The 23,517-nt window shown below is 46.3% G+C and overlaps 2 protein-coding genes and 1 pseudogene across 2 annotated transcripts; 1 reads left to right on the top strand and 2 right to left on the bottom strand.

The window, feature by feature from the left end:
• Positions 1-2,565: 2,565 nt before the first annotated feature.
• On the bottom strand, positions 2,566-4,176 carry LOC124695097 (probable inorganic phosphate transporter 1-4). The gene has a single exon (XM_047227983.1). It carries the CDS (start codon positions 4,174-4,176, stop codon positions 2,566-2,568), a length of 1,611 nt encoding a protein of 536 aa, XP_047083939.1.
• Positions 4,177-11,417: 7,241 nt separating this feature from the next.
• On the bottom strand, positions 11,418-13,933 carry LOC124701279 (annotated as a pseudogene).
• Positions 13,934-17,880: 3,947 nt separating this feature from the next.
• LOC124695089 (C-terminal binding protein AN-like) lies at positions 17,881-22,667 on the top strand. Its single transcript, XM_047227976.1, has 7 exons — positions 17,881-18,474; positions 19,578-19,746; positions 19,829-19,959; positions 20,892-21,665; positions 21,782-21,829; positions 22,232-22,348; positions 22,452-22,667. Exons 1-7 carry the CDS (start codon positions 17,884-17,886, stop codon positions 22,524-22,526), a joined length of 1,905 nt encoding a protein of 634 aa, XP_047083932.1. The 5' UTR covers positions 17,881-17,883; the 3' UTR covers positions 22,527-22,667.
• Positions 22,668-23,517: the final 850 nt, after the last annotated feature.

The following is a 23,517-nucleotide window of genomic DNA, read 5'->3' as shown; positions in this document are numbered from 1 at the left end:
AGGTGAGACTAAGTATCTCTTTTGGTGCTTATATTTCCGCGCATATAATTAGACTTTTCTCTATATCGGGTATTCAAGGACTAATACAATTATAGCGTAGGAGATAAACATTAATCATGACTCTTGAAATATAGAATATTTACTTGGAACCTTGGATGTGACCATCACGATATTGTTACAAAAATCATAAGAAATCATGATAGAGTTGTTACCGGCATCTGCAGCACGAAACTTGGTAGATCATGTCTCATCCTCTAGTCGCCATTGACTTTTGGTCCTTCCATCGCTTTTACATCATCGTGATATGTACAACCACTACAATATCGATGTAATTCGTTTGTTGAAAGCTAGATCAAAACTATTTGGGTGATATGTTGGATTCTTCAAATCAACTCCTTCAACTTATCCACCAGCATGCCTTAGGCCCAAGTGTGTCAATTGATGCCTACTTTTGGGATAATTGCCAATAGTTCGACGGACTAATAATGATGGTAAAGACACTATCAAAGTAAACATGGAAAGGTTAGCCCAAGGAGGGCATTCAAATTATCAAACACACATTGTGGATCACCACTATTTTCATGGTCCGAAAGGCCAATGAGAAGTGGCGCATGTGTGTGCATTTTATAAACTTGAACCAAGGATCCATAACCCATTCCGAGGATCGAACAGATCACTGATTCCACTTCACGGTGTGAATTGATATGCCTTCTCGAGGCCCACTTCTGATATCAGCTGATTAGTATGTCGGTAATACGAAGATAAGATAACTTTTATCAGTCTCAAGGGGTTCAATTTCCAGACCTTAGGCGCAATGTACAAATGTGGTATGTATATCGATCTCGATAGCCAAACTGGCCACACCATGGAGATCTACGTTGACAAATTAGTCAATGAAGACCATGAAAAATGATTTCCTCCTCATAGATCCCACCAATAAAATCGAATCAAGGCTCAACCCTACCAATTGCATTTTCAATATCATGCCTAGGATAATGCTAGGGTTCATGGTATCTCATTGTTGCGCAGAAATTAACCCCCCCCCGAAAATCAGGCTATTGAGGACATGCAACCTTGACACAATATATGAGAGGTTCATAGATCGAAACGATGCAAGGTGGCCTTAAGCCATATGATCTCCAAACCGGTTAGTGGGGCCTTTGTTTCTTCAAGACACTATAGCAAACAAGCAAGTTCATGTAGAGGAGGCTAAAGTCATGTTATTCTAACCTACTAGTGCTATCAATGAGCTCCTCCAATACAATCGATTAGTGGCCCCTCCTCCATAAGTAGTTTCCTTGTTGTTGAGCGAAAGGAAGAAGGGAAGCAGGAGAAGATTCAAATGCCGGTGTACCTCTAAAGAGAGACCCTTCATGGGCCCAAGGAGCATAGCCAATGGTTTAGAACTTTTCTGTACACTTATTCTTAGTGACATTCTCCTAGCGAGCGCTCTAAGCGATGGACACACCCCTAAATGGGCCACACTGAGGAGTCCCATTAAGAGGTGAGTTTTTTCATTTTGTAAATCTTAAATATGATGTTTATTTTTTATATAAATTCATTGTACATTGGAAAAAACTTAATGTAAGAGGAATGTTCACATGTTAACCATTTTATCAAAAACAGAAACCCCGACACAATTTCCAGGCTCACACCATCATCTGTGCCCTCACATGGATAGTCCGCTGGAGAGCATAATAGGAAGCTGAATTACTGCAGGTCGAATATCCGAGTGGGCAACCAAGCATAGGCGGTTCAAGGTCAACTTCATATCCCGCACGACTATCAAATCTCAGCAATGGCTAATTTTATGTCATAATTAACCTAGACCCAAATTTGGGGTTTGGAGTAAAACCAAAGGTGGAACTATAAGCCTGGAAATGTTGGTCAATGGTTATGTAACAATCAATGGCACGGGTCATAGAATCTTGATCTTATTTTCACCCGATATGCATGTACGTTGGCGAGTTCATCGGCTAATGAACAAAGAGGATGCACGATTTACCAAGATTCAGGTCTTTGGAGGGTAAAACCCTACTTCCTACTTGTTTGTTCTTCAATGATCATGATGATTACAAGGTTGCCTTGATGGCTATGGCATTCTGCCTATTGCTAGATTGAATCTCCTCTTCTCGGCGATCCCATCCTAGCCCTTATACATGGGGCTAGGTCACGATGCTGATATGGGCTAGTTCTTGCTCCACACGCTATGTGTATGGACCTTGAAGCTTTGTGATCACCAAATATTCTTGAGCTTTTTGGTCCTTAGCAGATCATTAGGTGGACCTCATGTTATGCCGCATCAGGTATGCTAACTTAGGGCACCCGAACCGTCGTGCCCAGTCGATTCGGTGTCATAATTAACCTGGACCCTAATTTTCGGTTTGGAGGAAAAACAAAGGTGAAACTATAAGCATGGAACTTTTGTTCGATGGTTATGTAACAATCAATGGCACGGGACCTATGATCTTGATCTTTTCACCCGAAATGGAGGGTGTTTGCGTATGCTCTGCGGGTCTACTTTCCGGCCGCGAACAAGGTGAGTAGGAAGCTGTCGAACATGTCCTACAAGGGAATAACCTTGGAATCACCCAAATCTGCGTCCTCTCCGTTGATGGCTTGGCTGCCCTCGCCGGACAGCTCCTCCAGCGACCTCCCGTTCGGCTCGGGAAGGAGGCAGGTGAAAAGTATCCCCAACATATTGCAGGCGGCGAGCACGAAGAGTGAGGCACGCACGCCGATACCCGACGGGTACCCGGTCTCCGCCTCATCGCTGCCGTCGGCCCTCTGCGAGGCGTACAAGAATCCAAACGACCCGACAATGGCGCCGACCTTGCCTGCCGCCGCCGATATCCCGTGGCACGTCGTGCGGACGTGCGCCGGGAAAATCTCGGCCGGTATGATGAAGGTGGTACTGTTCGGCCCGAAGTTCGCAAAGAAGAAGGTGAAGGTGTACATGACCACCAGCCATATCCGCCGGCCAGGCTGCGTCAGGCTGTGGTAGAAGGTGGCCACGACGAGCATGAGTCCCTTCATCATGACGAATCCGAGGAACTGGATGGCCTTCCGGCCGACGACGTCGACGAATGCGATGGTGAACCAGTAGCCAGGCAGCGTGCCGCAGAGCGCGATGATGGCCTGCCCGCGGGCGACGCGGTACGTCTCCTCGAGCGCGCTCATGGTGCGCGCCTCGGGGACCCACTTGACGTCGTTAAAGATCTCCTCCTGGAGAATGTTCTGGGAGTAGAAGACGACATCCAGCACGAACCAGCAGGCGACGGCGCCGACGAGATGCAGGCCGTGGCGGCGGGCGAAGCGGCCGGAGAAGACCCCGTAGTCCTTGTCTTTGGTAATGATCTCGACCTTGTCCGGCTCGCCGCTGAACTCCACCTTGAGGACCTTGGACATGTCGCGCGCTGCTTTCTCGGCGTCGCGGGCGACCAAGGCCGTGTAGCGTGCCGTCTCCGGCATCATGACCCTCCAGCGGTAGGTGAAGACGGCGGGGATGGCGCCGAGCATGAGGATGATGCGCCACACGTAGTCTGCCTGCGGCGGGGTTGAGGCCAGGGGATCTTCCTCGTAAGCTGGGGGGTTGAAGCGCGCCTGGAACGTGGCCGACACGACCAAGGTGACAATGCAGCCCGCAAGAACGCCGAACCCTTCCATGGCGAACACGGCTGCTATGAGGCTCCCCCGCGTCCTCTTGTTGGAGTACTCGGACATGATGGTGGCGGAGAGCGGGTAGTCTCCGCCAATGCCGACGCCGAGCCAGAACCGCCAGAAGCAGAGCGTGGCCATGACGCCCTCGGCGGTGTTTCCAAACGACAAGCCCGAGAGGAAGGACCCCATGATCATAAGCATGACAGTCTTGCCGTAGAACTTCTTCCGACCGACCTTGTCGCCGAGCCAGCCAAACAAGAGCTGCCCGACGATCATGCCGCAGAATGTGACTCCGGTGATGGCCGCGTCGACCCGCGGCGGGAGCCTCCCGGGGTCTGCTCGCCCCGGCACATGGTAGTAGATGCGTCCCAGGAGCCTGGTGACGAGGGTTATGCAGAAGAGGTCGTAGGCGTCGGCGAAGAAGCCCATGCCGGCGATCACCACCGCCCACGCGTGGTACCTCTGCGTCCTTGCCTCGTCCAGCGCGTGAAGCACCTGCAGCTGCTCCCGCGCCATCGCCGGCCGTCTCTTGGCCCGGTGGGTGGCCGGTGCAACGCAAGATGCGACAAGCTGCTTGTTTCAACTTTGAACAGCAAAGAATGTACGTGAGCTAATTAAGTGAACGACAAACCGATTCAGGGAGTTATATAACCTGGCATATTGCTTTGCTTTGTTTAGGTATGGCATATATCAGCAAATGGAAACAATGAGAAGATACGAGTGTTGTATAGCTGCATGTGGCTACCTTGCAGCATGTGTATGCACAAGACAAGGAACCTCCTGAACGCGTGTGGAGAAGGAACAACAGGGGATGGAGACTCCAAAGCGCCGCTGAGTAGCCATGGTCATTGCAGGGCCGGTGCAATGCGTCATGTAGTTCACACAATTGAATAAACGTTTGAACGGGGTGATGTTGGAAGCTAGCCGTGAGATCCTTGCGGACAATTATGAGTAATTGAATCCGGTATAATGCCAAAATTGATGCTAAATATTTTGCCACGAAGATTTAAATGAATGCAGAAGTTAAGATTGCTTAGAACCGTTCTAGCAATGAGTTGGGCTAAAGAGCAAATCATGAATAGTATAGTAATTTAACAGAGGAAGTTGGCACACGAACTTGCATGATTTAGATGTCATGCCTATATCAGACTTAGGATTGATTTTTTTTCCATAACTTTGCGATGCATGGCTGCACGAACATACATTTGCTCGACGAGCCCAACTTTAAATTAACAAATCTCTTAACCGGTCAGGATTACAACGAAAACAACAACATAAAAAGAATAAAAAGAAAACTAGAGAGACCAGCTAGAGATACAAGCACCGATAAATCTAAAGCCTAAACCAACAAAAGACTAGGCGGAGCAGAGCCAGGCTCTAAATTACACGGTTTACAAAGGTGCCTGAAACTTCAGCTAAACACCGGTGACTCGGAACTGCCCCAAACCAAAGAGGTACAAACAACAGCTCACAGAAGACCACCAACACCCATGGGACTAGAAAAATGCGCTAGCGAGCAGACGAACCAGCAGAGTTCAAAAGGGGGAAGCTCCACGACAACGCCTCCAAGAAGGGGAGCGTTGCCATTGTCGGCACGAGGATGTGCAATGCTTTCGCGGAAGCTTCAACACCCACACTAAGGAAAAACTAAGTCTTTGCATCGTCCATAAGGACAACCACCACATGTTGAAAAATACCGGTATCCCCCGTGCCATGACACAAACTCCGACTTCCACCCTAGCTCGAGAGCGGACGCGTAAACCGGAGGCACTCCGTTTATATGAAGCCGGTCACAGCATGACGCAGGGCATCGACGAGAGGGATTCTGCGGAGGACCTCGACGAAATCGCAAGTCAATAGGTCATTTGATATTACCCAGGGAACAACAATCAGCAGCAAGATGTGTGTCATGGCCACGCCTCCAAGGAGGCAAACAGCGTCCGTAGATGTCATCATCGCCGGTAGTGGCCGAAGCCTTGCGGTGCTTTCGCGGACCCACCATCGAGCTCGCTAGCGTCCCTGCAAGCCAAACCCCATGCAACCAAAAAGCATTCGAGCAAATCCAAGACGCACCGTCCCCACGGTCGTCGGAATGGTTGGAGGGAATCAAACCACTGGCGGCAGCGAGTCGTCACCATGCCATTGCAGCACCACCCTGCTAGCCATGGATCCCAAGCTCTCTCGAGCCGGAGCATACCCGAGAGAGAAACGAGATGTCCCAGCTCTACCGAGAGAACCAAGATGTGACCCAGACCTAGGCCCGCCAACCCATATCTAAGCCCGCCGCCGCCATCCCATAGCCACGGCCGAGAGAGCGCCGGACCGTGTCATCCACCAGCAGACCGAGCAGCGGGAACACCAACGGGAGTCTCGGCCACCTGCCGGAGGCAAAGAAGACCAAGACCACCCAACCTCGCCAGGACGTGGGCGAGAGAGGTCGTCTTCTACCATCCTGAGGCAAGCGCGTGAAGCCTAGGGCACTGCCCTTTACCGCCGGCCAGGGCGCCAGCCACCAACTTGACGCCGCATCTCACCGAGACAGCGCCGGACCGTGCCATCCACCAGCAAACCGAGGACAGCGGGAACACCAGCGGGAGTCTCGGCCACCTGCCGGAGGCAAAGAAGATCAAGACCACCCAACCTCGCTAGGACGCGGGCGAGAGAGGTCGTCTTCTACCATCCCGAGGCAAGCGCGTGAAGCCTAGGGCACTGCCCTTTACCGCCGGCCAGGGCGCCAGCCACCAACTTGACGCCGCATCCCACCGAATTGACGAAGCGCAGAGGACGCCCCGCCGCACACCACCAACCGCGCCGCCCGGAAGGCGTGTCCCCTCGCACGAAGGGAACCCATCGGGGCGTGGCCGCCAACTTTGGTTTAGGGTTTGGACTCTTTGGAGCCACTCGCCCGAGCGGCCCAAGAGAGAGTGGAGAGGTCAGTCCTGCAGGAACATACACGGAAGAGGCATTCTCAGTCTACAGTCTACTTTCTTGCAATTGTAACCGAAACGCCCTCTACAGCTGTCCATAAGACCATAACAGGAAGAAAAGATATTGGTCTTTAAATTTTCTTCAACTTAAACCACATAGTAAGCCTAACACATGGTGGTTGTTATCGAGTATCCAAAGCATACTCAACACTCAAAAAATTAGAACGGGTTATGCAATGGTATGGGGATTTCATTTGATAATTCAAAATTTCACTCAACACTCAAAAAGTTAGAACAACTATAAGGATGACCTAAATCCAACATCAATGAAAATCTGGAGCAACATCATGCTGATGCACTATTAAACGTGAACAGCACAAAATTAAGATCTGACAGACAACATTTTTCATTGCTGACGATAACAAGAGGGTAACAGCAGACACAACCAGATCATAACACAGACATCATAGCACGAACTAGAATCATCCTGCCACACCACTAGATGGCAATAGCACGCATAAATGCAGGTGTTGCTTGCAGAATCATGACCCAGTTCATACACTTGCTAACTACTACTCCAGTGCATGATCTGCAAGACCAAAGATAATCTGTACAGAAAGCAGGCCTGTTCCACTGGATTCTTGTCCTCCTTCTCTGCCAGATTCTTCCCCACCTCCGTCTCCTCCTCCTCTGCCCCATTCTTCCCCACATCCACTAGATTCTTCTCCTCCTCCACCGCCACGCAGCATCGGCAAGAGAGCTGGGATGGCGTAGGCGTAGAGGGGAGGCACTGGTCGGCGATGAGCAGGTGGAGGAAGGTCACGACCTGAGCGCAGGGTGGCGGCGAACGGCGTGGCGGCGTGCCATCTGTTTCTTTGCTATATGAGCTGCCGACATTTTTTCCTTAGCAGGATACATGGGCTTAGGAGGCTGAGCGAGTAGTGTCCGTCAGTCCAATATTATGCGGCCCATCCGCGACGCCGTTTAGCCTGTTTAGGCGGACGCGGACAAACAGACTCACGGGGATCCGTTTCCACCTGCGCGCTAAGCCACAATGCTTCCTGAACAGCTTTCTCAGCCTCAAAAATAAAGAGCACCAGTAACCTCATCCAGTAAAGAATTGATGGTGAGGAACGGAGAGCTTTATCTTGTGTTCCTCCGAAAGCCCAGCCCAGCACAGCCAACCTATTATTATATATTTAGTTCGAATTAAACAGGTATGTCAGAAATGAAAAAATACATAAACGAAATGCAGTCCCAATAACTTCTAAGATAAAATCATGTAAGTTGCCTGGGTTTCATACCCTTTTCCTAGTGAACTGATTAAAGTATGTGCATGAGCTACGTCGGCTGCGTACTCAATCTGGTAGGTTGTAGCAGATTTTCCATATGCTATATTTTCCTGAATGCTCAAGCCCAACAATGTTCCTGGGACACAACCCACAACTCCTATTAGTATTCTGAAACACTCTAGCTTCAAGTTCTTCATATCCTCTCCATCCGAAAGCACTTCATCTGCAACACATAACCACGAAAAAAAAGTTGCAACTATAATACCTAAAGAACCCAGGTAAAAAAAACTAAGGTTCGTGCAATCGCTCCATGAGAGGCATTATGCTGCTTTTACATGAACCATTTTGACCAACAAGAGGAACAGTCTGTCTAGCATGTATAGTAATGTAGAACCTAAAATAAGGATTTCTGGGCAGGAGAGGTAACTGAAGTAGACATTACAGAACTCGAATTTTCCTTGTACTGAAGATAAAGTACAACCATCCCGGTTTGCAGTAGAAATTGAATGTCTCATCATTTCATAGAGTCTGAATGCAACATAGAAGTTTGCTGCTTGATTAAGTCGACTGCAAACAATAACGAGCATTGGACAAGATGATTATCAGTGCAAAAGTGTACATGTAAGCAGATTTTTACAATTAACATCCACTCAGAATAATAGCAAACAACCCAACTGCAATTTCACCATAATTGGCCCTTCCATGAGAGATAACAAATCTGCCGACCCAAACGTTGCAAGGCACAAGAGCATATGGCAAGCACATATGTATATCCGAGACCAAGACCATCCACCAGGCTTATCAGAATCCATAGCGCAGAGCTGCATGCTTGCAGCGAAGTAGAATAAGAATATTTTTCCCAGGGTCTTGTTTGTGGAGGAATGCAAAGTCCTAATGTATAAGATTGCCTGCAAAACAAGCAGTGCTCAGGTGGACATACGACTTCAGCTAGCTGATGGATGCAACTCTAGAAACCAAGCATACTTTATTTTGCAACTAACATTATCAATAAAAATGTAGACATGTTTCACTTTCTTATTGGTTCACAAGCAAGTTAAGTATACCTGTTCAGCAAAGATTGCTGCATCACCATATTTATCCTGAATATTTTCTGCCAGCCTGCAGAGGTATATGTTTGATATTCCTCCTGCAGCAACAATGCCCAGCCGCTCAGTAACCAATGTCAAACGAGCTATATGCACAGTATACCAACCAATGATAGGATCACCAAAAAAATGTAGCCACGCTGTGGAATGGACCATATAACAGCAAGACAAACTCTGGAATGGTTCAACAGACTACATAACAGATATGTAATTAAGCACGCAATTCATTATCAACAATTAAGAAGGTTGAGCAAAAAAAAACTCACTTTCTCACCCAGAGAAGACCGAATGAGCAAGACATCAACTCAGCACTTGACTGACCATACACTACCAAGGAAACATCTGAGGTGGCCGTCAAAGTCCAAATAGCTTCACCTGCGTTGTGCAAGTTCCACCTACATGCATGCACTACATATCCTATTGGGACTACGTAGCATATATGGGGGCGGTACCTGTTTTTTGCACAACTAGACCAAGTACAGCACAAGCTTCCATCTCGACTTTAGGTAAGAGAAATGTGATGTGTTCTGGTTGTTTTGGTTTTTCTTATATTCTTTCCTTCCATGTAAGTTTGCACAATTGACTGTAAAAATACGTTCATTTTACGACAGAGATTACTGTTCCTGGTGATATGATATGCGTCTGAAAGGGCTATTCACCTGCAGCTCTTTATGCCCAACTTTATTCTTATTCAAGTATCTCCAAGTAAGATTAAGGGAGAACTTGCCAAAAAAAAAGGCCATATTACGATCTCTTTATAATTAAAAAAATATCTAGGCTGCTTCAGCAGACGCGCTAAGAATTACTACGTGTTCGAATGTGTTTTTACTGACGAAATAAATGCAAGTACACCAAGCCAATCAAGACACAAGTTTTTGGCTCCATCTAATGGTAACAGTAGTTCTAGGAGAACAGTTTTTTGTCCACAGCATATTATCTTATGCAGAAATACAACAGGTAAAGGTATATTTTAAGACAGAAATCAGAAGGCAGGAAAATAGTACTGTGCGAATGCAGGAAGATAGAAGAAAAATGGTAACTTGTACCTTTACTTTTCCTCGGCTCAGCTATGCTAGGAACCAGTTTTGCTCTACTTGGCCATGCTAGGTCAATCACTGTCAACAAGGTCAACATAGATTGAACCACGCTTAGTTCCTCAGTGTCCACAACCACAACGACACCTCAGGATTAAACTATACATATGCTTCATTGCTCACTCTCCACAAGTGTGCATCAGCCATTAGGCTCATTGAATCAAGGGGCATTGTATGCCGCAGCTGTGAGGTACAGAAAAGGCTATCGGTACATAATAAGTTGTGCAATCTAATGCATATTATCAAATAATAATTGATCACCAGCTATCCAGAAATTGATGGTGATCAACCATAACCATGTTAATTTCATTCCATAAACATTAAGTTTTACTGGCCTATTACTATTTCTGAACACGATATGACGAATCTTGTCAGAGGCCACAAGCAGAGGGATTTTTTTCCCAGGAAACATGTCGTAGTCAGGGCACTCCATTAACAAGAAAACGACTATGCAAAAAAAAAAACGTTACCCTTCTTTGGTCTCATATGCAGAGGATAGGATATTAAATTCCTTTGGGCATAGTATGACAAACATCATAGATACTTCAGTTGAATGCAGTTATTCATACCAGAATCAATTAAATGCACCTGTAAAAAACATATAGTACTTAAATACTCAAACACCACATGTTTCGCCAGGAAAAATGTTTTTTTTAATACGCCAGGAAAAAAAGTTGATAGGTAAGCTATACGTAGACAGTGAACATAGCTGAAAAATGTTAGTGGAGTACTCACCAGAACCACCCAAAATGGTAACCTGGTAAGTGGTATGCTGAGCAAGGAAACCGATAAATGGCAAAACCTTCATTCTCACATAATTAAAGATATCTAAACTATATTTTGGCATTACTAGAAAGGGTCAACTCTGGAGCAAGATTCAGAATCCACAGTTTCACGTCAAAACAGCACTTTACAATCCAGAAGGTACTCCCTCCGTTTCATACTAGTTGTCGCAGATACGGATGTATCTATACACAAAATGTGTCTAGATACATCCAAATCAGTGACAACTAATATGGACCCCTTGGCATGGTGATTTGTACACATCAATAACAGAACTAATGGAATTGGAATATGAATGGTGGAACAGTTGCTGATTTGTGTGCATGTTAGATTTCCAACATGGGAGATATGAGGTATCATATATTGGATAAAGGGGGAACAGAAGAATCTCCCTGAACAGAACGGCCAAATTTGCAGACAAGAAAAAATAATGTAGCAGTATCACCAATTCCAAGTTTTAGATAAGAATAAAACAGCGGATATCAGATTCTTTTGGGACATACAGAATTGCAATGTCTCTTACTCACACTATCGGAATCATTGGTGAGATGACAGGACACATGGCCAGATGCCATACAAGATAATTTAGGAATGACTAGCCCCAGTCCGATCATTGTATCTAAAGGTAATTATTAAAAGTAATAGAAGCTAGAACTCTACAGAAACTAGCAAATGCCAACAAATATATGATTCAAAAAGGCAGGGGTCAACAAAGGCATACTGGAGTCAGCATCCACTGTTTTAATCAGCATTTAGAAGTTGCCTCTGCCTCCCGAAGAAGTTCTTTAGAAATAGCAGCTGGGTCTACTTCATAGCTATCTTTGGGGACATTTGGAGCTTCTTCCCCAGACATCATGTAAACAGGAACCTGATGTGAAAACCGAAACATCTCTTCTTTTGGAATCCTCTTGATGGCATCACGGTCCTGATGATGCTGGAACACTGTTCGAAATCCAGTAACCTTAACTAAGGGAATGACAGAAATACCATGATCTTCATCATAATCATCCAGTACCTCAACCAGATCATAGACATGAAGCACATTATCAGGAGTATCTCCATTCCAATCTGGGGACCAATTTCGGTACAAAGCCCAGATATCACCTTTCCGTGGATATATTTTGACCACCCCACGTGGACCTTTCTCCCATTTAATCTGGTGAGAGAACATGTTGATTATATCTATGGTTTCATATTTACCAATCCGTAAATCACCACATGTCTTTATGAAGCCGGATGAAACCCAACCCAACGGTCCAAATTCACTGTTTGTCCTCGATGCGAGATAACTTATCTTGACCTTAAACGGATTCAAGGAGATAAGTTTCTGAATATATGCGTAATAACGAGGCATACCATCTTCGTCATCATATGAAGCCCAAATCTGATCAGTCTGAAAAGACTTCTCAGTACGATCCTTATCAAAATCATGGAAATCAGGATCAGGAACAGTATAAGAGAAAGGGTCATCATCTTTGTTTTCAGCGCCTGCACTGTTAGCAGAACCAATCTCCTCTGCATCAGCGCAAACATCTTTGTTTGCAGTACCTTCATCTGATGCAAGAGTTTCTTTACCCTCAACATGTTTTTTGCTCGCTTTTACATCAAGAGTAACTTGGAAAGGTTTATTTCTCATCTCCTCTAGCTTCCCCCTCAAATCGCTCTTCGTCTTGTCAATCAAAATTCTCCTAATATCTGGCTGAGAGAACATCTTAGTTAAGCTGATCCGAGTAAAAGGCTTGGATCTCCAATTGGGTACACCATTAACACCTTGAAATTCAAAGGCTCCCCTGTTGGCTGAAAATGGTATATTACCACCTGGCGTTCTAACATAATTGGCCCATGGACCTGAGAAAATGGAGGAAGGACCAACTCCAGCTTCTTTACCCACAGTTTTCATCTTCTTTTCAGATGCACCATCACCCATTCCAAGGTTAAAATTCTCCATATTTGCTTGCCTTTTTAGAGGATTGTGCTTCCTTTGAAGAGCATCTTCCCTCTTTGCTGCCCCTTGTGCCTCCTCCCTCTCTCTCTTAACTTTCTCATACGTCTGATGAACCTTATTGGCAGCTTGAGCAGCGAGCGAGACGATGCGGTAGCACTAGCTGAACCAGTTTCCCTTGAGAACGGACCCCACTGATATTTTTTGCCAGTGCTTGATTCTTGAGTTGCACCACCGATGTTTGAATCCCGTACTGCATGAACATTCTCAGTTGGTGGCACCGGCATCTCTTTTGCTAGAAATGGCTCGCGGCAGCTTGGGCAGCGAAGATTGTGATTTAAATACATTTTGAGATATTCAAGATTCATCTTGCATTTGTTGCATGAGGTCCAAAATGTAGGATGTGTTGCTGGAGGTGGATCAGGAGCCTGATGGTGAGGAGGTGGGCGCTGTGGGGGTGGGGGCGGGCGCTGGCGCACTCCGGATGTTGCTGATCCTGTCTTTTGGTTGTTTGCCCTTGCCTTGGAAGCGGGTGCTTTGGCTGCGAAATTATCGAAGCCATTGGCTGCACCCGGAGTTACACTTGTCTTATTTGGTTGACATGTCCTCTGCTGTAGCACAATTAATTTCCTTTTTTGGTCATACAGCGCTCTCTTGGTTTTATCGGACAGCACATTCCACGCGTCTTTAATAATCTGGAAAGCACCCTCAGCACCCACAGACTTGTTCTTGTCGGGATGGAGCTTAAGCAGCAAATCCCTGTACTTCTTCTTCACAGTTTCATCATCTGCAAACGTGTCCACGGAAAGGATGGAGTACCAGTCCTTCTCGCCAGCAATCTTCACCTCCGAAGTAAGGTAAACATCCAAGGTGGAGTTCAGCTGCTCAATGCCTTTGAGATCGGGAAAGAGTGTCTTGGCCTTGAGGGCGAATTTTTTGGCCCCCTGCAGGTCCCTGGACTCAAACTTCCTCTCTGCAATTTCCTTCGCCCTAAGGGCCTCATCCTTATTGCACTCCATTCCGCCGCAGCTCGAAAATGTACAAACATTAATCTGGATTCCGACAAATATCAGATCTCAGAGACCCGGGACATCTTCCGCCAATCAGCGCCGAGCGTTTCACGAAACGACAACCTTCCAAACCCTGCATAAAACGGAACCGAAAAATCAAGCAACTGCAGACAAAAGATTTTTTCACAAATACAGCCCTCTCCAGCTTGACTGGATTTATAACTATAGTGAACTCAAACATTGCCCTAGCTTGCTAGAGTCATGAACGAGTTGCAGAAATGCAAAGGATCAAATTGATTATTATACAGAATTTTGGTACTCCAATTAAGCCATCTGGGATCAGATTGATTGTTCTACAGAATTTTGATATAATAAAGCCATCCGGGTGGCCGACTTGAATTATAACTACACAAAACTCAATCAACTGCCTAGTGCCCAACCGGTGACAGGGGCGGCCCTAGATGGCGTGCCGGATGTGCGCCTGCACACACACCCAGGGGCGGCCCTAGTGGAATTTAACTAGGAGTAAGAGAATCACTGGACGAAAGCAATCTCATACCTCGAAGGGGATGAGATGATGAAACACCGGGGACGCGATGTCCCGACGAGGAAGAAGGGGATACGGCGATGGCTGCGGCGACGCGCGTGAGCGGTCGTGGTGGTTCAAAGTTTAGGCCTCGGCGGTGAGGTATTGCACGGCGGCGACGCGCGTGGGAGGCCGTGGTGGTGGGGGAGATGATGCGTCGGAGGTGACGCCGCTACGGCACGGCACGGCACGGCGGCAGCTATAGGGCTCGCTGGTAGAGCAGGCTAGGACAGAGTTCGGTGGTACACTGCCGGCCCCCTCACCCAGATTCGGCCCACAAAGATGTGAATGAGATGGTACTTCGGGAAAAGACCAGCTCACCCTCGCAAATCGTCATATTTTGCAATTCCAACTTTGATCTGGTCAGGACAATTCCAAAGGGCGACCGCTTTAGCACGCGAAGACGTTCAACCATGTCCAGCGGCACCCCCATTCGGACAGAAACCTGTTTTCCTCTTTTTTCTTTTTACCTTTATCTAAATTTAACACAAATTTAACTATGCAGTTACAAATCACATTTGCACAACAAGTGGTGTTGGGGATTCGGAACAGAAAACAAAAGAAAAATCTAACTAACGCAACCCGATTGCTCAGATCTATCTAGGAATAGTGCAGTAACAGAGAAGATTTCGGTGAAGTACCCTCGTAGATCGAAAGCGGTTAACGTTTCGCTAGAACGTGGTTGATGTAGTCGTACTCGTCGCAGATCTCATGGTCGTGATGAAGTCTTCTCGTACGATGTACAGTGCCGCAAGTGTAGCACCTCGTAGTGGAAGAAGATCTTCTAGATCTGAATCCCCGCAGCGGTCCCGCGTACCAGGTGGAGTACTCCCTCCTTGCAGTGAAGAGAGAAACTAGAGAGGGGAAAAGCAGCTCCCAAAGTGGCTCTCTTTATTCTCAAGAGAAATTGTGTGCTCTCATCCTCCCAATGCCTCCACCTTATATAGGGGGGGGGGGGGGGTTGGTGCGCCCCCAAACCCTAGAGTTTGGTCGGCTGGGCCATGGGAAGGTGGTCGGCTGGGCCAGTAAGGGCCCATGCGCCCCTCCCACCACCCAAAACCCAAGCCGCCCCACCCACAAAGCCCATGTGAAGTTACCCGCAAAAAAGCCCATGTGGGGGGGGAGTCGACCGACCCCCTTAATGGGCTCCCCTCCGGGAGGGGCCCATTTTAAAGTGGGTTGCACCTTTTTAATTAACTAAATATATTTTCATATATAATTACTATTTATTCACTTAATTAATACATAATACATATTATTTAATTCCTGATGATCCGAGACACCTCTCGCACCACTCAGAACATCCTTCGGATTCTCCCGGAACCCTTTCTAGTTCTCTCTTCTCTATTCTCCGGTGTTTCCAGCACTTAAGAACATGGTACATAATATGCATATATCAATACATCTTACACATAATAGATTTCAATCTCATATCACATTTATCATAGAATAAAGATCCACCACATAGGAATTACATATATGACCATAATCATGTTGGGTAGCTCATATGGTACTAAGATCTATGAAGAGCAGGAGATAAATAGATCAAACTACTACCACAAACCCATAGTTCAGAGGTTGTCTAATCCCCCTTCATCATGGTGTTATCGTGGAAGAGGTTGGAAAAGGTAGAGATCCCTCCAGCGGCGGCTCCGGCGGAGTTTCCCCCTCAATCTTCGCGACGCTCTCCTCGAGGAAACCCTAGGGTCATATATTTAGGGGGTTTTAGATCAAATGGAGTCTGTGGGCGAAAGAATCAGGCGAAATTGACGGTTGATGGAGAAACGAAGCTGTGTGGCGCGCCACCACCTCTCGTTTGGGCCTCAGGCCCTCCCTCGTGAGGTCAAAGTGATGCAGATGCTTCTCATGGTGAAATGTTGACGTCCCTGAAATCCTAGCTTAATTTGACTCCGTATAGGTCCCTAAAAGTGGAAAATACACAAACGGGTTTTTCCTGTTATGCAGAGTTATAACCAAAATAAAGGAGATCATTGGTAAATCCTCATAAATTAATATAAAACATGAATATAACATCATACATGTTACAAATATGTGGAAATATGTGTCAATAAAGTACAAAGTTCATGTATGCATTTTACATGCATCAACATCCCCAAGCATGGTACTAGTCTAACATGAACTTTGGAGTTTATTGCATTACTTATATGTTATCATGCAAAGTTTCACAAGGTTCAGTCATTAAAGAATAACAATAGGAAAATGAAATATAAAGTGATATCTCTTACATTCTACAAAGCATGCATAATAATAAGTGGCATTGTAATCAAATAAATGAGAAGTATTATGAACCATAAAGCATGCTTGGATGATCCTATAAAAGTTATTTTAGAAGACTATTTTTTTCTCTTTTAATTCTTTTGATTCTTGAATAAAAAAAAGTAAGTAGAGAATACGTGTGCTAATTCTCCAACAAAATAAAAAGATAAAAAAGAGCATAAAGTAAAGTTTTGAGCTATGTAACTCATGTCAACACTAAACATAAGGATGAGGCTCAACGTATCTCTTTGCTACTTTGTTTTAGAGATACTCATGGTACATGTGTTTGACCTTTTATAAGTATAAATGCATCATGCCCTTTAGCCATTATCAAGCCACGCCTCGTACTACTCAACTTCAGATTATCACAGACCTTTCATATATCGTTTTAGCGAGAGGAGACTATGTCTACCATATTAGTGGCAATTAATATAGGTTGGAGCAAGTATGTAACAATAACAAGATTTATTTCAGTGGGATGGTCTCTACTGTGCTGCATTTGGTACCATCTGGCGCTTGCGACTGTAGCGAGGAGTGGGGACAGCGATGGCCGATGGATGCGGGTGAGTGAGATCTGCAGACACGGGAGCACGAAGCTAGTGCTACCATCCCTTTGCATGCTACCGTGCTACCGTACAAAAAAACGTATTTTATACGTATCAAAAAATTATATGAAAAATTGTGAGTGCTCATGAAGTATGTTCCTACAACATCCCAAAATTTCATATCCAAAATCGACATGGACACTGAGAAAAAAAAAAGAGAAAAGCAGCATGAATAGTGCTACCTAGTGTCACAAAAAGACAAATCAGAAAATGACACTATTCATGCTGATTTTCTCTTTTTCGTTTCTCAGTGTCCATGTCGATTTTGGATATGAAATTTTGGGATGTTGTAGGGACATGTTTCATGAGCACTCATAATTTTTTGTATAATTTTTTGACACGTATAAAATACGTTTTTTTTGTACGGTAGTACGGTACCACCTAAAGAGGTGGTAGCACTAGATATGTTCTACATGCAGTACGGCCGCGATCCGCATTTGAATCCGGCGGTTGCGACGCTCACCTCGTGAACCGGTGTGTGCGCCCACCCCTGCCCGCCGCTGACAGCTCGCGCAGTTATCTCTCCCCCAAACCAAAAGCCCCCGCCCCGCCGGAGCGGGAGCCCTGACCCAAACCCCACGCCACCACCGCCACCGCCGCCATGGCCCACTCGTCCCCCGGCGGCGGGCAGGCGCAGCACCCCCTCGTGGTCTCCCTCAACTGCCTCGACGACCCCTCGCTGGAGCAGGAGCTGCTATCCGGCGTGGCGGGGGTGGAGCACGTGCCCCTCTCCGCCCTCACCTCCGGCCGCGTCGAGTCCGCGGCCGCCGTCCTGCTCCCGTCCCTCGCCGCCCTGCCGCGCGCCGCGCAGCGCCGGCTCCGGCCCTGGCAGCTGCTGCTCTGCCTCGGCTCCGCCGACCGCGCCGCCGACGCCGCCGCCGCCGCGGCGCTCGGCCTGCGCCTCGTGCACGTCGACGCCAGCCGCGCCGACGAGGTCGCCGACACCGTCATGGCGCTCTTCCTCGGCCTGCTCCGCCGCACCCACCTGCTCTCGCGCCACGCCTCCTCCTCCTCCTCCCCCGCCGCCCTCGCCGCGGGGTGCCTCGGCTCCGTCCAGCCGCTCTGCCGCGGCATGCGGCGCTGCCGCGGCCTCGTGCTCGGCATCGTTGGGCGGTCCGCCGCCGCGCGATGCCTCGCCACGCGCAGCCTCGCATTCCGGATGAGCGTCCTCTACTTCGACCCGCGCTATCTGGTAGGTACCCGATCTGCAATGCAACAATTTAGCTTATGAAGTTGGAATGTTGAGTCAGATACGTGCTCCAATTCATTTGGGGATTCAGAATTCAGTTATAATCTCCAGCTTCCCTGGAGGTGGCTAGACTAAGTTTGCTGAGTCACCAGGGTTCATACCAATTCCTTCCTTCTCCAGAAATACAAGTACCAGCAGTAGTAACTTGTGCAAAATTGGCAACCTATGAATATTCGTTGCTCTTCAAGGCGCCAATGAGGGTGTTGCTATATGAGAAATAACAAGGGACCACCAAAGTGTGGACAGAAATGTGAAAACTCATTGATGCGCACTTCCACTTTGGTTACTTAGCCCTAAGTGACTGTAATCAAATAAAACACATCCTATCATCATTGCTCATAACTGGCCACGTTTGAACTCCATCTCACAATGGTTGGGATACCTAACTCTACTGCACAATTCTACTCCTTGTGGTGCATTGGAGAGATCATTCTACTGTTGATCTTGCAGCTTAAAAGTGCCAGCTCATAGGTAACTTAGGAACTCAAACTAAAATAAATTGAACTTTACATGTTAAGTTAAGATATTCAGAAATACCAACTTTTAAAATTTATTAATTGCCAGTTTCTATTCCTGATCATGTACCATGATATCAAGTTATTTACCTGCTCACACTTGTATACCTCACCAATTTAATCAAAGAAGGAAAAGTTGTCTCCTCGACACTTCACTTGGGCAACATTTGCTGAAACAGTGCACAGTATCCTAATTTCGCTTTGGTGCTCTACAATCCTGTGGTCATTTCCATTGACACTACAACCATTAAAACAATATAGGACATAGAGTGTCTAACAATATTTTCCCCCCTTTAAGTAAGGCTGAGCCCATACATCCAAGAAATGGTATGGAGCTATGGGAGTATTATTTTTAATATTCTATCCCTTTTATCACACCTGCTTAAATAAAATCATAAAGTATTATTTTCACTATAATTATTTGCCAAATCGCACTCTTGCAATTGAGTATTGACGAGTCAATTTTGCCTTTTGAAGTAATGTTATAGTACTATTTTGACTTTTCTAACTCCAGTGTCATGCTTGCTGAAGGCCGAAGGGAAAATGAGAAGGCCTTCCATTGTATTTCCTGCTGCTGCCAGGAGAATGGACACTCTCAATGACTTATTAGCTGCAAGTGATCTCGTTTCACTGCATTGCACATTAACAAATGACACCATGCAGATACTTAATGAGGACTGCCTGCAACACATTAAGCCTGGTAGGTTTTTGCTTGTTTCCTTTTTTTCTCTGCTTGTTGCATTAAGCCTGAACTAGTGAGTTATTTGCTTTTTAATCTGCAGGGGCATTCATTGTCAATACTGGTAGTTGCCAACTGATAGATGACTGTGCACTCAAACAGCTCTTGATTGATGGTACCATAGCTGGTTGTGCATTGGATGGTGTTGAAGGTCCACAATGGATGGAAGCGTGGGTACGGAACTTTTAACTTATGATATGAACCTTCGCCATAAATGGTCATTTAGGAGAGGTTAAGTAGGTCATAGATGAAACTGCATCATCCTGAATTTCTGAAACAAAAGGAAACTGGTAGAACCAGCTAGTCTACCCGGTCTAGGGCGGAGGTTATAGGGGAAAGAAGGGGCGGAGTGCGTGCGGAGGCGAGGGCGCCGGCGTGCGAGCTGGGGAGAGGCGGCGGCTAGGCAGAGGCAGCGGCTAGGGTTTGGAGTCCGACTCCTTGAGGAGTCGGCAACAAAGATATGTTTATTGCTTAATGATTCTGGTCGATTACAACTTGCTTATATAAGAGAAATCTGCTAATTGGGCTAAGCCCTAACTAGGCCTGGCCGGTGGCCCCCCCCCCCCCCTCCGGCGGTAGACCAAACCGGTCATAACAGAAACAGAAAGGATTTAATTTATGTTAGCATTCCTTTATTTCAGGCCTGAAACACTGTCTTTATTAAAGTAGACTATTTTAAACTTTACTTTACTTTCTCAGTTGTAATTGCATGCAAAATTGTATCTTAATGATAACTTATACACTGTAACGCTTAGAACTTGTATTAAAAAATACAATTACCTTGCTGTTTCTTTTTACAAAAGATTGTTCTTCTTCACTTAGAAGTTGGAGCATTTTTGTATGATGTTAAGATGCATAGCATGAATCACTGAAACATGATGTGAAGAGGAACAATTGATGTGAGAGGACACACAATTGGTCAATGATTTTTTTTTGTCATGAATCGAATCACTGAAACTAATCACTGAAACTATTAAGTAGCTACATGATCTTTCTTGTCCAAAGACAAATATTTTATGTGAAGAGGACACATAATTGGTGCCCTGCTCCATAGCTACTGTTTTACTGTTTGGTTCTCTACAAAATGATAGCTAATCTTGTTACAGGTACGTGAGATGCCAAATGTTCTAATTCTTCCTCGAAGTGCAGACTACAGTGAAGAAGTGTGGATGGAAATAAGAGAGAAAGCAATCACGATACTACAGTCATTTTTCTTTGATGGTGTTGTTCCATCTAGTTCAATTTCTGATGAAGATGAGGAAATTAGTGAAGCTGGAAATGAAGATGGTCAAGATAAAGAAACAAAAGACGGCCATTCTCAAGTTTTTGATGGCGAACAGCAGACAGATGAAAGCCATTTAACTCTCAGCTATGAAAAGAAAAGAGCCATATCTCAGCATAAAGAACCTCAAGCTTCAGGGCAATCTCAACATAGTGGCTCACGAACTGAAGTAAGGCGCAGCCGCTCTGGAAAGAAAGGGAAAAAAAGACCTGCTCACCGGCGATCTCAACAGAAAACAGATGACTTGTCTGCTGTAGAGAGTGACCGAGATGATGACACTGCAATGAGTGGTAGGGACCAGGTGTTAAGTTCAAGCTCACGGTTTGCTTCCCCCGAGGACTCAAAATACAAGCAGAAATCTCCTGCTGAATCCCCGATGGAAATAACATCTGAGATGAAGATGCCTGTCATGCTCGGTAGAAAATGCCCTGATAGACTAAAAGATGGTTTCGTTGTAGCTTTGAGATCAAAGGATAATTCAGGGTTCCATGTTGCAAGACAGAGACGTGCTGGTGGTGGCGGCTGGATCCTTGATCTTGTGTCCAACGCTACAAACAGGGATCCCGCGGCTCAGTTTCTCGTCACTTTCAAAAACAATGTATGGTTTTAGTCTTTCCGCTTTTGTTTTCGTTTCTCGCTTGTTCCATGTTAGTATTTACTTAAGTACGATGCATATTTCGGGTACTAAAACGGTTTAACCCTGTTATGTTTCAGGATACGATGGGATTGCGATCCTTTGTTGCTGGCGGTAAACTGTTGCAGGTAACGTACACAATATGTTGACTTCAAGTATATTTATCTGAACTTGACAAAGGCGGCATTCACGTGCTGTATGTCCATAGTTTTGGATTTGACATTTTTTCACCACTGCTTGTGTCACCTAAAGTTCTGTTTATCAGAACACTCAACTTGTATGTCTTGCATAGGTAGAGGCACACTACTATATTAAAAATTTGAAAGTAGAGGACCTTGGTTGCTCTAACGTGCAAGACATGGTTACCAATGCATTCCATGGTTTCTTAAAGTGTACCTGTTCCTTTCTTGATTCTGTTGGAGCTAGTCAAAATGGTTGAGAAATAGAAATTCTCCTTTGACCTGTTTCTGATAACCTTTGGTTGAGTTGATAACACTTGACATGCAACTGTCTCTCAACCTGTTAAACAGATCAACAGGAAGACAGAGTTTGTGTTTGCAAGCCATAGCTTTGATGTCTGGGAAGGCTGGGTGCTGGAAGGTTCCCTGATGGAGGGCTGCAGGCTTATCAACTGCAGAAATTCTTCGGTGTGCACCTTTCCGTTCTCAAAGTCCTCTATTGCGCAAATATTATCTAGCAGTCAGTAACACTGCCGAACACTCTGCTTTCCGTTGGTTGTGATTTCTGCAGGCTGTGTTGGACGTGTGTATTGAGGTCCTGGCGGCGGCGAGCGAGGAAGACGGAGTCACCCGGTGGATAGATTAGCCATGGAATCGAAGAAATGAACTGACTCGTGGTTTGGTTTGGTTTGCTGCCAGTTTCGATTCAGGTTTGGTATGTCTAATATACTAGGTAGTAGCTGTATTTGTTTGTTAGATGTAGATCTGATTCTGTTGACTTGTAAGATAAGATAAGATTGTGGATGGGCAGCTACAGGTCTGCCCTACTGATACTCGAGCAGTGCCAACGCAGTGTGTTTCGCTCGCATTGATGACCGGTAATCGGGTGGTTTTAATCGGAAGGTGCACGCCTATCACGTGCACACGCACACGCACACACACGTGGTCGATCATCTGCTCGCAACGCACATACTCTACGTATCTCCGTTTTGGCCTCTCCAGTCGGCATCAGCCGAGACCTTTTGGTCTGCTGCGGCCGGCCGGCGACGATCTCGCTCGGGATCTCACGTGAGGCGCCGGGCGATCTCCGGCACCCCGCCCGTGGCTCACCAACCTCGCGCGACCACCAACCAACCTCTCTTCTCGGGGTCCCAAACGGCCGGAGAAGCGTAGAAAAACGAGACGCGGTCTTATAATTCGTGTGCGTTGGCGACATTTTTAAACGTGCAGCGTCCGAAGAACGGCGTCGATGGGCTGCCACGGCAACGCCGTGCCGCCGTGAGCTAGCCTGTGGACCGGTCGATGGCCCGGTGCTTCGTACGTCCATGTCTTGGCTGGCGCGAGCGACAAAGGTACTAGTACACCACGTCCGTACGTGGTTGGTCGGAACGGGTCGCAACACACGATTCCGCAGCACCGGCTGGCAGCTTTCTTTTCTTCCTGTGAAGCTGGAAATGGCCACAAAAGGGAGCGGCGGCGGGGGCACGCTGCCACGGTTCCGTGCCGTCGGAAAATTCCTGCAGGACGCTTTTAGGTTGGTGTGAGGTGAAAACAATACTGTATATACATGCTGATCCAAGTTATATATATATTTCCTTCGGCCTGTGAAATACAGTATGTTTTAACTTTGTCTAAAT

This window comes from Lolium rigidum, chromosome 3, assembly GCF_022539505.1.
Source record: "Lolium rigidum isolate FL_2022 chromosome 3, APGP_CSIRO_Lrig_0.1, whole genome shotgun sequence".
Classification (NCBI taxonomy): Eukaryota; Viridiplantae; Streptophyta; class Magnoliopsida; order Poales; family Poaceae; genus Lolium; species Lolium rigidum.
This window is presented reverse-complemented; position numbering and strand designations above follow the sequence as displayed.

Excerpts from the sequence above, each read along its gene's own strand:
- LOC124695097 (XM_047227983.1), bottom strand. The coding sequence starts at position 4,176 with ATGGCGCGGGAGCAGCTGCAGGTGCTTCACGCGCTGGACGAGGCAAGG.
- LOC124695089 (XM_047227976.1), top strand. The coding sequence starts at position 17,884 with ATGGCCCACTCGTCCCCCGGCGGCGGGCAGGCGCAGCACCCCCTCGTG. Across the intron at positions 21,830-22,231 it reads CTGGCGGTAAACTGTTGCAG|ATCAACAGGAAGACAGAGTT; the intron begins GTAACGTACACA and ends CCTGTTAAACAG. Across the intron at positions 22,349-22,451 it reads TCAACTGCAGAAATTCTTCG|GCTGTGTTGGACGTGTGTAT; the intron begins GTGTGCACCTTT and ends TGATTTCTGCAG.